The sequence below is a fragment of the Nyctibius grandis genome, chromosome 4, assembly GCF_013368605.1.
Source record: "Nyctibius grandis isolate bNycGra1 chromosome 4, bNycGra1.pri, whole genome shotgun sequence".
NCBI lineage: Eukaryota > Metazoa > Chordata > Aves > Nyctibiiformes > Nyctibiidae > Nyctibius > Nyctibius grandis.
The window spans coordinates 48,985,182-49,002,129 of NC_090661.1; the positions used below are offsets into that span (position 1 = coordinate 48,985,182).

The following is a 16,948-nucleotide window of genomic DNA, read 5'->3' on the forward strand; positions in this document are numbered from 1 at the left end:
TGGTGTATTAGAAGGGGTGTGGTCAGCAGGTCGAGAGAGGTTCTCCTCCCCCTCTACTCTGCCCTGGTGAGGCCGCATCTGGAATATTGTGTCCAGTTGTGGGCCCCTCAGTTCAAGAAGGACAGGGAACTGCTAGAGAGAGTCCAGCGCAGAGCCACGAAGATGATTAAGGGAGTGGAACATCTCCCTTATGAGGAGAGGCTGAGGGAGCTGGGTCTCTTTAGCTTAGAGAAGAGGAGACTGAGGGGTGACCTCATTAATGTTTATAAATATGTAAAGGGCAAGTGTCATGAGGATGGAGCCAGGCTCTTCTCAGTGACATCCCTTGACAGGACAAGGGGCAACGGGTGCAAGCTGGAACACAGGAGGTTCCACTTAAATATGAGGAAAAACTTCTTTACGGTGAGGGTGACCAAACACTGGAACAGGCTGCCCAGAGAGGTTGTGGAGTCTCCTTCTCTGGAGACATTCAAAACCCACCTGGACGCGTTCCTGTGTGATATGGTCTAGGCAATCCTGCCCCGGCAGGGGGATTGGACTAGATGATCTTTCGAGGTCCCTTCCAATCCCTAACATTCTGTGATTCTGTGATGTCAGGAGTGGGGGGAAAGACACTCAAAGGTGTGCAACTTCCTTCTCCTTGTATGTTTACCCCTTTCTCTTCTAGGTGATCTCTACATTGCTGGCCTAGCTCAAGGCATGTATAGCAACCTCCCAAAGCTAGTGGCCTCGCGTGATGGATTTCAAGGCTGTCTAGCATCTGTGGACTTGAATGGGCGTCTACCTGACCTAATCAATGACGCTCTGCACCGCAGTGGGCAGATTGAGCGTGGATGCGAAGGTATAATTGATTTCAGAGAAGTTCCCTTCTCAAGCACTCCCTTTTTGCTTCATTGCTGCCCCCCGTGCATCTATTTGTCCACCTTACTGTCCATTTCATTAGTTTACTTTCATTGTGACATCCTTCATTACACTTAATGTCTTCTAAATGCTCCCAAATGTAGCTTAAGGATAGCTAGCTTCTGCGAGTGGCTTAGCAGCTGTTCTCTTGCATACTTCACCCTGTGAGGTGGTACCTCCAGCAGTGGAAAGGATGGTACTGGGATGGACTACTATTTACAAGTACTTCTCTCAGAGTGGTTTATTAACATTACAGTACTCTTAAAATACTTTGAAAGAGGTTCTGAGCCTTCGCTTCACTTGTGCTTCAGAGTGCCCTTTTTTGGGATCCACAGAAGTAAGTATTTTGAAGACCAAGTTAGAGGCAGGGAAAATGGAAGGTAGAAGGAACTGAAGGGTGAAGATTGGACCAAAATGAGAATTCCTTTCTGGGGAGGTGGGCCTCCAGTGAAAGCACTTGGGGCATTGTCTCTGCTGTCTGGAAAACCTTTCTCTTCTGTAGTTTCTCTTTTCCAGCCAGTTTAGAAACAAATGTGATGAGTGACTTTTTGAAGCATGAAATAGTAGTGATTTCTTGAAGCTTCTTTAAATAATTTACTGTTCCTGCAAAACTCCCATTAATTAAAAGAATATTTTCAGCAGCAGCACTGACTCAGTAACATGCGTGTGGCATCAATTCCCAAAATACTTGGGATACTTACCATCAAAAATTCAAGGTTTTGCTGGATGGGTTAAATGAAAATCACCATTATGTGTAGCTCCACTGAATACCAGTCTTCTGTGTTGGCTACCAGTCGCTAGAGGAAGATAGTTTTTTAAGTAAAGTTGTCTGGTATGCATGTTTGCTAAGATGATGTATGTCCCAAACTGATCCTTCAAGACAGGACTTCACAAAGTGAAATTACTCCTTGATCTTATTTCCTTACTGTGTCAAGATTACAGGTTACATCATACTGAAGCCTTGCCACTTGTCGAGACTGTCCCTTCTTAGGACTGAAAGTATCATCTTAGTGGTATCTTTGAGTATACATGAAACACCAAATTGGCAATCCAATTAAATCTGATCCCTTCATTGTCTCCCAGAGTTCTGGTTGGCTGGGAACTCCTGTGCCACAGCCCTCCTTCCATACTCCCACAATAATACTCTAGTTTGTGAGAATTTTATGTCCTGTCACAGGAACTCACTCAATGTCAACTCCAGTTTCACAGCATTGGTAATTGCTGCGCAGCTGTAGGCTGTTGTTCTTTCTGTCTTTCTGCTGTATTTAAGTGTCTATTAAGGGAGGTTCAGGTTGGACATTAGGAAGAATTTCTTCTCAGAAAAGGTCATTAGACATTGGAATGGGATGCCCAGGGAGGTGGTGGAGTCACCATCTCTGGATGTGTTTAAGAAAAGACTGGACATGGCACTTAGTGCCATGGTCTAGTTGACAGGGTGGTGTCAGGGCAATGGTTGGACTTGATGATCCCAGAGGTCTCTTCCAACCTGGTTGATTCTGTGATTCTGTGAAGCACGTTGTTCCTTGTGGAAATGAGCATAGTGTAGCAGAACTTGTGACTTTGCCCATTTGTGGCAGAGCCGAAATGCCAAAAGTGCACCTTTTCTGTGTTGTTGTTTACAAGGTTCAAGGAAAAAAACCTGCATTTGAGGTTTTTTGAAAATGTCAGGGCAACAGTTGGACTCGATGGTGGTGGTGGTGTCAGAGCAACGGTTGGACTTGATGATCCCAGAGGTCTCTTCCAACCTGGTTGATTCTGTGATTCTGTCTTTTCTGATTATCCTCAGTGTATTGAAAGCTCGTCTTTAATATTAGTGATTTCTGGTAATTCTATTTAAAATTAGCTTAATCTGTTGGCTATATAGCCTGCATGTTATCTCTACTAGCTCTCCTCCTTCAGAGGACCTCTCATTAGTCTAAACTGTTGTTCTGTGTGTGGCTTAGGCACAGAGTCATGATGCTTTCCCAGAAGACTTTTATTAGGGCTATGGTATTTCCTTCTCCTGTACCCAGTGTAGTCCTTTGATATAGTGTCTTATTGCTGAGGTTGTGTAATGTCAGTGCCACTCCCAAAACATGTAATGTGGCACCAACTTTGTGTGCCAGTCTGGTACCCAGCACAGCTGCTGCATGAGTGTGGAGATTGATTCACTCTTAGAAATGTCAGGAATGTGAGTTTCCCTTCTCTTCTAAAGCCCTTCAAACAAGATTCAAAGTTGGAGAGAGACCTAAAAAACTGGGTGGGAAGGTCAATGATGGCCCTCATTCTGCTTTTGGAAGAACTTGATCTTGCAAAGCAGTGCCCATGCTATCTTCCTGAACAGTCCCTGCTCAATACCAAGGGAACTGCTGAAGAGGAAACCATTTTCTTTGCCAACATGTTTAGGATTAGTAAAAAACCTGAGAATTAGGTCACCAGAAAGCTGTTTCATTTGTTTTTTGAATCACAGCCATCCCCAAGGCTTCATCTCACATCTTGACTGCTGCTTGCTGGTGCGTGTTCTTACAGTTGCCACTGAAAGTCACACCTATCTCCCCTTTTTCCAATGAAAGAAAAACTCTAATCATGTTTAGTCCTTATTTAAGTCTCCCTATTTTGTTTCCATCTGAAGTGATCTTGCGTGCAGTCTTAACAATGTTTTTAAGGTCTAAAGTCCCAAGCAGTTCTTGCTGTCTCATGATGTTTAAATGTGTTTGTAATAAACAATTCCAGGCTTTTGGGGTGAATAGCTGTGCTGTGTGTTGATTTGCAGGACATGTCCTTATTTCATCATGAGGGCGGTGGGACCATGTACATGATGAGAGCATGCATGCTTAAGGAAATGGCATTCCATCCCCACATATGAATCTTGCCCTCCAAATGTGGCATGAGAGATTTCTGCTAATACTTGTCTCTTGTTGCGGCTTTGCTTTCAGAAGCAGAGAGATTACAAGGTTGCAGCTGTTTTCTCTGAAACTGTCAGTTTGATCTTAGGAGAGAATCAAAGGAGGTGAGGAGGAAGGAAGCCTGGAGAATAGTAGAATGTGAGATGTAGGTCAGCAGACGGCACTGTCCCACCTAAGACAGACCAGTACAACTACAAAAGGGTGACATCATTGCATCCTGTTTGCATTTGTTATCTCTGTTAATGTATTTCAGTACCCTATTCCATACCACCAATTAAGATTCACAAGTGTTAATAGGAAAATAATATTCTTCATTGTTTTGGTTCTACTGCCACCTACTTTTATTTGGTTTGAGCAAGCCATTGAACTTCCTTGGCCACATTGTTCCTCTTATGTGCTCAAGCATAATTCAGCCTTGCTGTGCACCAGAGCACAAACCTACCACATTATACAATTACCTGCCTTCCAGTGATGGGTAAGGCAGTACTTCTATTCGAGCAGGAGCAGGAAGCACTTTGAGTATAAATGATATTTATGTGAGAGCTCTTTCTTTAGGACCTGGAGAATACCAAAGCATTCTTAGGCGATATATAGCAATCATTAACTGAAATGCAGGCATCCTTGAAACTGAAAGTGGCTGGTGTTTAATAGCGTATAGTAGTGCTAAATAAAAACGGCAGTTCAAAACCTAAGGCAAGAATTACTTTATCTCTGATTGCCTACCAGTTTTATTCCTACAATTTCTTTAAATTATCTGTGGTGGGATTTGTTTAGGATAGCACAGCTAAGTAACCTGTCTGTCCCATTTAGTAGCTGAAGCGTCAGCTTCCTTGTATGCCGTACAAATTTAAGGTTTCAGCTTTAGAAGTCTGCTGCTCAATTACCAATGTGATGGACAAGATAATAGCTGCCACACTGACCTGTTTTGTGTTTTGATGTGTCCTGTAGGACCATCGCTTTTGGCAAAGAATTTTGTGGGTGATTATCTGGAAGAACCTAAGAGTGTCTGAAATGTCAAATGAGCCCATGGAGTTAAAGCTTCACACCACACACCCCTTCTTTTTTGCATGTGGTGGTCTGGTTTATTTTTATTGCTCTTTTGCAATTGCTGCATTTCTGATTTTTTGGGAACAACAGACAGCTCTTTATTGATCTTGAAGGTCTGGTGATTGTAGGCAAGTCTACCACCTACTCTGGGCCTTGCTCTCCCCACCCATAAAATAGGTACATGGCATTCATCTATTTGTGATGAGAGTATGAAATCCAACTATGTCTTGGAGAGCACTTTGAAGTAGTGGGTGGAGGCTCCTAAAGATGAGCAAAGCATTTAGAAACTGAGGAAAAGAAGCCCTCTATCATGACCTGGTTCTCTCCAGCCAAACAGCCTGTGGGCTGTGGTTGGAAATTTTTATACAGCTCCTGAGTTGAGTAATACAGGGCTATTTCCATTTCTGTGTTAGACATACACAGCTTGAGAGAGAAGATGTCTGCACTGTGATATGTATGCAAGAGTTGGAGGATGGAAGTTGTTCCAGTTGACCTTCTTTCCCTCCTTGAAAGTAAACCAATTTAAACTTCAGATCAGCTCCTCCTTGATTCTAGGCTTTTAAAATCAGTTCTTTTTGCTGAGCACTTCATTCCTGGTCTTACTACTAGATGAATGGATCAGTTTATTTCATCCACAAAAGTCAAGACTGAGTGACTCACTGTGTTTTCCTCACTGGTCCTGGAAGAAGTTGAGCAGATGTCCAACCTTTTGTGGAGTTTAAAGACATTGTCCTAAATATTTATGAGTACTTCCTGCATCTGGGATGTTTTTTCACCTCTTTATTAATTTGCCATATGTTCTGTGTTTTCCTTTCCTTTATTTGGACATCCTTAAGTTGCTTGCCATGGCCACTAGAGCTATCTGAAATTCAGCAGCACATTCTAAATACTCGTGTTCAATCCATCCTGCCCACAGCCAAACAAACCTAACAACAGTGGTTAAGGAACATTGTATTTCTTCTACAAGACAGTGTTCTATGTGCTTTAGAGATCTGGCTTCTTTCCCTCCCCTTCACCTTTCCTCACCTGTTCCACTGATAACAGCTTCTCAAAAAGGCGAGTGGTTATTATTAAACTGGCTGACACTGTTCCAGATGTTTTGGGACCTTTTTTTTTGTCCTAATTTAATCTTCTTCCAGATCCTGAAGTAAAATCATAATCTTGGGCTACTTTCCATGAACAGTATAGTTAACCTTTGGAATTCATGGTGCATGAAGAGCATGAACAACACATACAGGCTGGATAATCAGAAGCGCATTTTGCTTACTAAGCAATATGTGGAAAAAAGAAAATCTAATCTGATGCTTAAAATCTCATATCGGGATAATGTCAGAAAGGATTTCGTCCTTTATCTTCTCAGTAGTGAAACTTCAAATCTGGTGATACGTCACTTTCTCTGTGGAATCAAAGTTTGTCTGTTGAGGAGTGTCACGGTTTAAAGCTGGGCTGGCGATTAAACCTGCAGCAGACGCTCTCTGTTAACCCTCCCCCCCCACCCGAAGGGAAAGGGAAAGGGAAAAGGGAGAGAGACTTACGGGTTGGAAAGTTAAAACAGTTTTAATAAACCTATAATAATGAAAAAGAGTATAATAATAATATTGGAATAATCAAATATATACAAATATATATACAAAACCAAGATCGAGCTCCCCCGATGTCGGCAACGTCACCACCGGCACTGCAGGGCAGGCTCCGGGAAGGCCCAGGCTGGGCCTAGCGACGGTCGAGAGCTGGATTCAGGGATGCACGGATCGGGATCGGGGGCAGCAGGAAAACAGTCGGAGTCCTCCTTGGACACCGGCCATAGCAGAAAGAGCAAGAGCGAGCAAGAGCGAGACCCTCGCGATCCCCCCGCTTTATACCGAGAATGACGTGTATGGGATGGAATACCCTCGTTGGTCAATTTTGGGTCACCTGCCCTGTCTGCTCCCCCCTTCGGCTTTTCACTTGTAAGCAGTGAGGAATCAGCAGTGACCTTGGTTTCTCTAAGAAAAAGTACAGCAAGAGCCTTACTGCACAACATCCCTACCGGTGCCTCAGCGATAACTACAAACTTCGAGCGTTATCAGTCCTGGAAGCAGACACTGTCTGCAAAAACATGCAGTTAGTTTCAGAAAGTGCAGTTATTTAGAGGAGACTTAGCTGAAAGTAAAAATCACTGAAAGGAAAATCGGCCTGGTTTAGGCCAAACCAGGACATTCCACCCCTTATTCCATACCATTCACGTCATACTCAGATCACCACTAACTTTTCATTTTAAAATATATACAGATAACATTAGTTTATGATTCATCTCTATACAGGAAAAAAAAAAAGTTCATCAAGTTCATTTAGTTCAGGATTGTGGGTTTCCATCTGGCTAGGAGTCTCTCAGGGCAGGAGACATGGTATGAGTTTTGTCACGGTTCATGCCCACGGGTTGCAGGTTAAAGATGTCAGTCTCGAGGAGGTTACTGGACACCACTTGCAGCTAGCTCTATTCCCATCACCACTGCTTCAACCTGAAAGACACTTATGAACACTGTTAGTATTATGCAGCAATTAACATCATGCAGTTCAGAATTAAGTATTCTCACCCAAGATCAGATCACCTTCAGGGACACATCGGACTCCACCATCCTGCAGCATCACCCACCAAGTACATCCAGGTCCTTGAGCAAAAGCAATCCCATGAACGGGTTTACCTTTGCCCGTAGCAGGAAGAACCCAGACAGTTTTTCCCAACAGATTCCTTTCATGCACCACAGGGACTTTATCCCCTTCTACTGTATGTAAAAGATCTGACTGAGCAGGGCCAGCTCGGTTGATAGATCCTCTGGTGTTAACTAGCCAGGTAGCTTGTGCCAAATGCTTATCCCAGTTTTTAAAGGTTCCACCCCCCATTGCTTTTAGGGTAGTTTTTAACAGCCCATTGTATCGTTCAATTTTCCCAGATGCTGGTGCATGATAGGGGATATGATATACCCACTTGATGCCATGCTCTTTGGCCCAGTTATCTATGAGACTGTTTTTGAAATGAGTCCCATTGTCTGACTCAATTCTCTCTGGCGTGCCATGTCGCCACAAGATTTGCTTTTCAAGGCCCAGAATAGTGTTCCAGGCAGTGGCATGGGGCACAGAGTATGTTTCCAGCCATCCGGTGGTCGCCTCCACCATGGTAAGCACATAACGTTTACCCTGGTGGGTTTGAGGGAGTGTGATATAGTCAATTTGCCAGGCCTCCCCATATTTATATTTCAACCACCGCCCCCCATACCACAAAGGTTTTAACCGTTTGGCTTGCTTAATTGCGGCGCATGTTTCACAATCATGGATAACCTGTGCAATAGAGTCCATAGTTAAATCCACCCCTCGGTCACGAGCCCATCTGTATGTTGCATCTCTTCCTTGATGACCTGAAGTGTCATGAGCCCACCGAGCTAAAAATAGTTCACCTTTATGTTCCCAGTCCAAATCTATTTGGAACACTTTAGCAGCCTGATCTGCTTGTTGGTTGTTTCGATGTTCCTCAGTTGCCCGACTTTTAGGTACGTGAGCATCTACATGACGTACCTTCACGACTAGTTTCTGTAGCCGAGTAGCAATATCTTGCCACAGTTCAACAGCCCAAATAGGTTTACCTTTACGCTGCCAGTTGCTTCGTTTCCACTGCTTTAACCACCCCCACAAGGCATTTGCCACCATCCATGAGTCAGTATAAAGATACAGCCTTGGCCACTTTTCTCGTTCAGCAATGTCTAAAGCCAGCTGGATGGCTTTTACCTCTGCGAATTGACTTGATTCACCTTGTCCTTCTGTGGCTTCTGTGACTCGTCGTATGGGACTCCATACAGCAGCTTTCCACTTCCGATGCTTTCCTACAAGACGGCAGGATCCATCGGTGAACAGGACATACTGCTTCTCATCCTCTGGTAGTTCATTATATGGTGGGGCTTCTTCAGCACGTGTCACCTCCTTTTCTGGTGGCATTCCGAAGTCTTTGCCTTCTGGCCAGTCCATGATCACTTCTAAGATTCCTGGGCGATTAGGGTTTCCTATTCGAGCCCTCTGTGTAATTAATGCAATCCATTTACTCCATGTAGCATCAGTTGCATGATGGGTAGTGGGAACCTTACCCTTGAACATCCAGCCTAGTACTGGTAATCGAGGTGCCAGGAGAAGTTGTGCCTCAGTACCAATTACCTCTGAAGCAGCTCTAACTCCTTCATATGCTGCCAGTATCTCTTTTTCAGTTGGGGTGTAATTGGCCTCGGAACCCTTGTATCCTCGACTCCAAAATCCTAGGGGTCGACCTCGAGTCTCCCCTGGCACTTTCTGCCAGAGGCTCCAGGTAGGACCATTGTCCCCAGCTGAGGTGTAGAGCACATTTTTAACATCTTGTCCCATACGGACTGGTCCAAGGGCTACTGCATGCACAATCTCTTGTTTAATCTGTTCAAAGGCCTGTCGTTGTTCAGGACCCCACTGAAAATCATTCTTCTTTCTGGTCACTTGATAAAGAGGGCGTACAATCTGGCTGTAATCTGGAATATGCATTCTCCAGAAACCCACAACGCCTAAAAAGGCTTGTGTTTCCTTTTTGTTAGTAGGTGGGGACATAGCTGTTATTTTGTTGATCACCTCTATCGGGATCTGGCGACGCCCATCTTGCCATTTAATCCCTAAAAACTGGATCTCCCGGGCAGGTCCCTTGACCTTGCCTCTTTTTATGGCAAAACCAGCTTTCAGAAGAATTTGGATTATTTTCTCCCCTTTGTCAAAAACTTCTGCTGCTGTATCACCCCACACAATGATGTCATCAATGTATTGCAAATGTTCTGGAGCTCCACCCTTTTCTAGTGCAGTCTGGATCAGTCCATGGCAAATAGTAGGACTGTGTTTCCACCCCTGGGGCAGTCGATTCCAGGTGTACTGGATACCTCTCCAGGTAAAAGCAAACTGTGGCCTGCACTTTGGTGCCAAAGGAATAGAGAAAAATGCATTAGCAATGTCTATGGTGGCGTACCACTTGGCTGCCTTTGACTCCAGTTCGTATTGAAGTTCTAGCATGTCTGGCACAGCAGCACTCAGCGGTGGCGTAACTTCATTTAGGCCACGATAGTCCACAGTTAATCTCCATTCTCCATCAGACTTTCGCACTGGCCATATAGGACTATTAAAGGGTGAGCGAGTCTTACTAATCACTCCTTGATTTTCTAATTGTCTAATCAGTTTATGAATGGGGATCAGGGAGTCTCGATTGGTGCGATATTGTCGTCGGTGCACCGTGGTAGTAGCAATTGGCACCTGTTGTTCTTCGACCTTCAGCAACCCCACAACAGAAGGATCCTCTGAGAGGCCAGGCAAGGTAGACAGCTGTTTAATGTCCTCAGTCTCTACAGCTGCTACACCAAAGGCCCATCTATACCCTTTTGGGTCCTTAAAATACCCTCTCTTGAGGTAGTCTATGCCAAGGATGCACGGAGCATCTGGGCCAGTCACAATGGGGTGCTTTTTCCATTCATTTTTAGTTAGGCTCACTTCGGCTTCCAATACAGATAACACTTGAGATCCTCCTGTTACTCCTGAAATACTGATAGATTCTGCCCCTTTATGATCCGATGGCATTAGGGTGCACTGTGCACCAGTGTCTACCAAGGCTCGATACCTTTGTGGTTTTGATGTGCCAGGCCATCGAATCCACACAGTCCAATAAACTCTGTTGTCCCTTTCCTCCACCTGGCTGGAGGCAGGGCCCCCCTAATCAAGAAATGGATTCGTGCTGCTCACAGGGACTGGACCTTCATTTCTCCTATTCACACTTTGGAAAAAGGAATTTGAGGCCCATCTACCCTGACTGGGGTCCTGCTCACTGGTAACTGGAGCAGCCATCCTCCTAGAAAAATTCTCTCTGGTATTTCTTTTAGCTTGCAACTCACGTACTCGTGCCTGTAGGGTACTGGTAGGTTGTCCATGCCATCTGTTCATGTCTTCCCCATAACCACGCAGGGCAAACCACAGGATACCTCGTGATGTGTTCCGTTTCCTTTGAGCTGGTCCTGTAGGAGGGCGTTTTCTCTTAACAGCTGCAACGCGTGCCTGTGTAGGTAGAGAGTCAAGTTTATTCTCGATCATGGACAGTTTGTCTGACAGTTGTTTAAATGAGTCCTTGTTTTCCTTTGTCAGTTTTTCCACAGCCGAGACACGGGCCTGCAGTGGGGAAGAAATACTATCTTCATACTGTCGCATACAGTTAGCCATTTCATCCACACTAGGTCGTGCCATAGCATTTTCTCCCCAGACTAATATTGACAATGTATGGGTATATGTCGGTGGAGCATTCTTCACAACCTTCCGGAACATGGATCGGTTGCATTCCACTTCATCAGGATCTACAGGATCTACAATGTCCCGTGGGTGTCTATAAATGATCTCTTGCACAGCTAGTTGTCTAAGGTAGTTAATACCTTTTTCTATAGTGGTCCATTTGCTTAGGTGGCTCATAACATCATCTTTATAGGGATACCTGCTCTTTACAGCTGACAAGAGTCGCCTCCAGAGACTGATAGTGTTTGACTTTCTTGCAAGCGCCTTATCAATACCACCATCTCTGGACAGGGATCCCAACTGTCTGGCTTCTCTGCCATCTAATTGCATGCTATCCGCCCCATTATCCCAGCATCGGAGCAGCCAGGTAATAATTGGCTCACCATCATAACGGCTGAAGTCTTTCCTTATATTTCTCAGGTCCTTCAGGGATAAGGAGTGGTAGGTTATCTCTACATCCGAGTCCTCCTCCTGTGATAGTTCTGCTTTAGAACGACCTTTCTTCTGTGATGGGTCTGCTTTAAAATGACGATCAAGGGAACCCCCATCTGTGTCGGGCCCTGACTCTGCCTGAGAAGGGCCCTCACCTGGGTCCTGTGATGGCTCTGCCTTAGAAGGCTCTGAGTCATCATCCTCCTCTTCACGAGCTGATTTCTTTCTGTATTTCTTCCTGGTTACAGGAGCAATTGGTACAGATTCGTTAGATGCTGGGTTCTGAGTAGATGCAGTGGCTGTCGTGGGAGTGCTGAGACTCGTTAGAGTCTGAGTAGCTGCAGTGGCCATCTTGGGGGGTGTAGCAGCTGTGGTGCAGGCTGCCGAGGTTTCAGTGGATTTAGTGGCTGTAGCGGCAGCACACGCTGTAGGATCTGAGGTGGCTGCATAACACCTACACCTGTCCCTGCACCGATACTTAATCTTATCCCACATCAGAAACATTCAGGACAAGCGAAAATAAAAACATGCCACCTAGACAGCACCATCCGAATTTCACAAAATCTAGAGGAATCAGCTTGGCAGAAAAGGAGAAGGTACTATTTCCCAAAGTAAAATTGGAAGTGTAATCATTAACACAATCAGCTAAAGGACGCCCGGAGCCCGCAGATAAAATCGCTGCTACCGCGGTCAGAATAGTAACAGCCCAGTTTATCACGACATAAATCAGTATGAAACGCCATAACAAAACAATGCACATTGACCAGTGCCCAGCAGTGATAAACTGCACATAAACAGTAACAAACAGCGCATACGGCAAGTAAGGTATCATTACACTTAACTCTGTAAAAGGCTTTATAAAGAGATGAGATAACACAGCATTCAAAAATGACATCAGCATCTTCGCTATCTGTTTTAATTTCCAACCCCTCGTAAATCTCAAAGGAAGAAATCTGATACTCTCTCAGCTGAGCTCTCCGGGTCTCCTCCCGCCGGAGCTGGGATTCGACTTATCAGAGGAACCTGTTGGAGCTTCTCTCGAGCCCCACGTTGGGCGCCAATAAATCTGTCACGGTTTAAAGCTGGGCTGGCGATTAAACCTGCAGCAGACGCTCTCTGTTAACCCTCCCCCCCCACCCGAAGGGAAAGGGAAAAGGGAGAGAGACTTACGGGTTGGAAAGTTAAAACAGTTTTAATAAACCTATAATAATGAAAAAGAGTATAATAATAATATTGGAATAATCAAATATATACAAATATATATACAAAACCAAGATCGAGCTCCCCCGATGTCGGCAACGTCACCACCGGCACTGCAGGGCAGGCTCCGGGAAGGCCCAGGCTGGGCCTAGCGACGGTCGAGAGCTGGATTCAGGGATGCACGGATCGGGATCGGGGGCAGCAGGAAAACAGTCGGAGTCCTCCTTGGACACCGGCCATAGCAGAAAGAGCAAGAGCGAGCAAGAGCGAGACCCTCGCGATCCCCCCGCTTTATACCGAGAATGACGTGTATGGGATGGAATACCCTCGTTGGTCAATTTTGGGTCACCTGCCCTGTCTGCTCCCCCCTTCGGCTTTTCACTTGTAAGCAGTGAGGAATCAGCAGTGACCTTGGTTTCTCTAAGAAAAAGTACAGCAAGAGCCTTACTGCACAACATCCCTACCGGTGCCTCAGCGATAACTACAAACTTCGAGCGTTATCAGTCCTGGAAGCAGACACTGTCTGCAAAAACATGCAGTTAGTTTCAGAAAGTGCAGTTATTTAGAGGAGACTTAGCTGAAAGTAAAAATCACTGAAAGGAAAATCGGCCTGGTTTAGGCCAAACCAGGACAAGGAGAAGAGCATTAATTTACTCCATGATGATTTGACAGCTCTCTTGTTCTTTATGCTTTGGAATTATGGAACAAATATAAGCTTTGCTCCAGCTCAGCTACAAAGAAAATGAGGAGCCAGGGCAGTTAGGAAGAGTGCTTGTTTGTTACACAGAAATCACTTTGTTGGAATATGTGTTGAAGAAGATGCATGGTGAAATGCATCCTCTTCCTCTTTCCACCCCTCCCCCATTTCTTTTGCATTTTGTTTAATGAACTCTGGGAATTTTATGGCTCTGTGTAGTAGAACAGTTCCAGAAGTGGGAAGAAAAATCTGACTAGCTCAAAAGGGAAGGTAATTGCCATCTTGAGTCATTCGTGGGCTGTAAAATGATAGCAAAGATTCAAAATGTTAAAGTTCATAGGAACCACAGGAAATGGCATCTGTACATGCCAGTTCTAATTTATTGGATTGTAAATGTAAAAGGAGACAATGGGAGAAAGGGAGAGCTACCAATCTCTCTTCGATATCAGCTGTGATATTAGAACTTTTTGAGAACAGAAGGTAATAAAGGTGAGTATGCACTTCTTAAATACCCATCTTTTGAGCATTGAGGTCAGTGATTTGGTGTTTTGTTATTCCCCTTGTGCTGTATAATAGAAATATGTAACCTTCAGTGGCAAGGGATTCAGGAGCTGCTGCCTGTACTTCCGCCTCTGTCCTTAGCTTTTTCCATGCTGAAAGAGAAAACTTAGAATCAAGGTATAATGCATCAAAAATCTATGTGGCTTCCTTGTGAATTGGACTCACTCCATTTAAAAAAAAAAATCCTGTGCCTAAATGGAAGAGCATCAGTGGTATTGTTTTGTTTTACTTTGCTTTTTTATGTGCTGCAATTTTCAGAAAGTGTACTAGGATCCTCAGTCAGACTTAGTAGATTTATGATTCTCTTTTGCCATGTGGACTATGATTTGACCACAGGTAACAAGATCATTCCCACCTAGGTGAAAGAGTGAGCTTGTACTACTATCATTTCTGTTGATTGCTCTGATGAGATCAATGAAGATTATATGGGTCTAAAGCCTGAGCTGTTTCTTTGCCTGTTTATGCAAGTTTTCTTAAGGATGTGTTGAAGTCCATGAGCAGGCAACAACTTGTGAGGGCACAAGGTTTTACTGTGACTTTACATCCAGTGTCAAGTTCAGTTCTTGGGATAAACAGAGGTTGTCAGCTTCCAGAGTTGTCAGTCCCCTATGGTTTTCTGGAGATAAATCCACTTTGGTCAAAAAGCCAGAGCAAGCTGTGCTTTTATGAGAGAGAGAAGATTTAAGTTCAGATCCAGAGCCTGGATGTAGAAACAAAAGAAAAATATTCTTGACAAGTATGCTGAAAGTCAAAAAGATTTTTTTACTTAAATGGATTCTAAGTATTTCTCAAATGAGACAAAATTTCTCTTAAATTATTGGTAAATGCTGAGAGATGGGTGTTAAGAATGTGATATTTTTTTCCTTTTCTTTCTACTATCTGTAAATTCTGTGACCTTGTGTGTGTGTGTATGAAATGCATTTCCTCTCTCTTGTATGTGGTTTTGGTTTCTGTTGCTTGGTTGGGTTAAGGTAGCCATGTCCCTCTTTCCTTGTTGCTTACGTTGTCATTCCTGCATGTATTGATTATGCACGTTGGCTGTGAAGGTTATGCCAATTGCTTTTATTTATTTGAAGTGATGTGACCCTGGTTTATTTGCCTTTATACTAACCTGTTGTTTTTTGGTTTTGCTCTTTTTGGTTTGTTTTTTGTTTTGTTTGTTATTTTTTGCTAACAAAGTTGAGTTGACCAAAGCTGACCTGAAAGGTAGAGAAGGTCCTTCTTCCCCATTACTGGTTTGAACTGAAAGATACTTTTATGTAACATTTGGTGCCTTTTACTGGATGCAGTCACACCTCTGAGACAGGAACAGAATGACAAACCCCAGCTCCTTTGGAGGGGATGTCTGGGTTGAAGAAGGATATGGCAAACAATGGAGGTGTTTCTGTTGACCTGGGGGGTTTGACTGTATCAATCTCTCAATATCTATATGAGCACAGGCTGGTTTCCTGAAATGCCTAATGATTGTTCAGGCAAATAGCTGTGGTGTATAGAGTTACAGAAGGCCCTCAGAGCTTTACAAAACAAAAAGCTGACTTGGATTCTTCAGTGCTGATCTTAAGGAGTGAGACCAGGAGATAAAAGCTAGTTTAACTCAGACTTTGGAAAAAAAAAAATCCCCACAGAAATAACTTTCTGGAATTTCAGTTAAAAGAAAAAAAAGAAAAAAGAAAATCTATTAACTACACATTCCCTTAGTAGTTAGATGGCATTTTAAAAGCTATAGTTGATCCAACATATGAGTGGTCATGCCTGATCCTTTTGTACCTGCTAATTTTTGTACCTTTCATAGGTCTTTTTTAGAACCTTTTACTGGATAGTGCCTGATTTTTTACAAAGCAGATAGGGCTCTTTCATGATGTTGATCCTCACGTGAATTTCTTACCGACATCCTTTACTATTGCCTGCTAAGTAAAAAGGCATCAATCAATGATGTTCGAGGCTGCCAAAAGGTTGAGGACTATGTGGATGGTGTTAAAATACTAAAGCTACTCAAGTGAAAGCCATTAAAGAGACTGAGAATAGCTGCAGTAGAAAAGTAGCAGGGGGGGAAACTGGGAGAAACGAAGGAAGATGGCTCAAAGAGGAGAGGCCAGATAGTAATTGAGAACATGCCATTTGAATTGCAGGGAGATGATGGGGTAAAGAGTGCAGAATGAAGGCTAATTCTTAGGAGACATAATGAAGGAAGGACTAATGGTACAAATACGTACAAATACCCTATTCCTATAAATGAGGAAACCTACTTATTAGAAATTAATACGACTTTGATGCTAGTATAAGCAGAGAGGTGTTTTCCATGGTGTTGAAAGTCTGTCCCTTTAAACATGATAGTGAAAGCATACTTCTCAGCTCATCTAGAGAGACTGCAATATAGAGTACAAATTAATTTGTTTCTGAATGTTGTGGAAGTTTGCAAAAATGCTCCTCCTTTTTAATGGAAAAGGAGACAATGGTCTGAGGTATAAGGGGAAGTCAGAGGCATTGAACAATGCGTCTCTAACAGACCTGAAGCCACAGATGATATCTGTTATCATAGAATCATAGAATGTTAGGGGTTGGAAGGGATCTCTGGAGATCATTGAGTCCAACCCCCCTGCCAGAGCAGGACCAATCTAGCGCAGGTTACACAGGAACGCATCCAGATGGGTCTTGAAAGTCTCCAGAGAAGGAGACTCCACAACCTCTCTGGGGAGCCTGTTCCAGTGCTCTGTAACCCTTACAGTAAAGAAGTTCTTCCTCATGTTGAGGTTGAACTTCCTGTGCTTTAGCTTGTGTCCATTGCCCCTTGTCCTATCGCAGGGCACAGTGAAAAGAGGTTGCCCCTTTCCTCTTGACACCCAGCCCGCATATATTTATACGCATTAATCAGATCCCTTCTCAGTCTTCTGCAGACTAAAAAGCCCCAGGTCTCTCAATC

General features: G+C 43.9%; 1 protein-coding gene across 21 annotated transcripts in view; it reads left to right on the forward strand.

Moving 5' to 3' along the window:
* NRXN3 (neurexin 3) overlaps nt 1-16,948 on the forward strand; it is a 1,063,598-nt gene that overhangs the window by 430,799 nt on the left and 615,851 nt on the right. For 19 of the 21 annotated variants that reach the window (XM_068400267.1, XM_068400270.1, XM_068400271.1 and 16 more), the window contains one exon: nt 668-841. In XM_068400267.1, coding sequence (XP_068256368.1) covers nt 668-841 — 174 coding nt within the window. Of the gene's footprint in view, nt 1-667; nt 842-15,207; nt 15,235-16,948 lie in introns of all 21 variants that reach the window. The other 2 variants (XM_068400275.1, XM_068400273.1) reach the window with 1 other exon arrangement.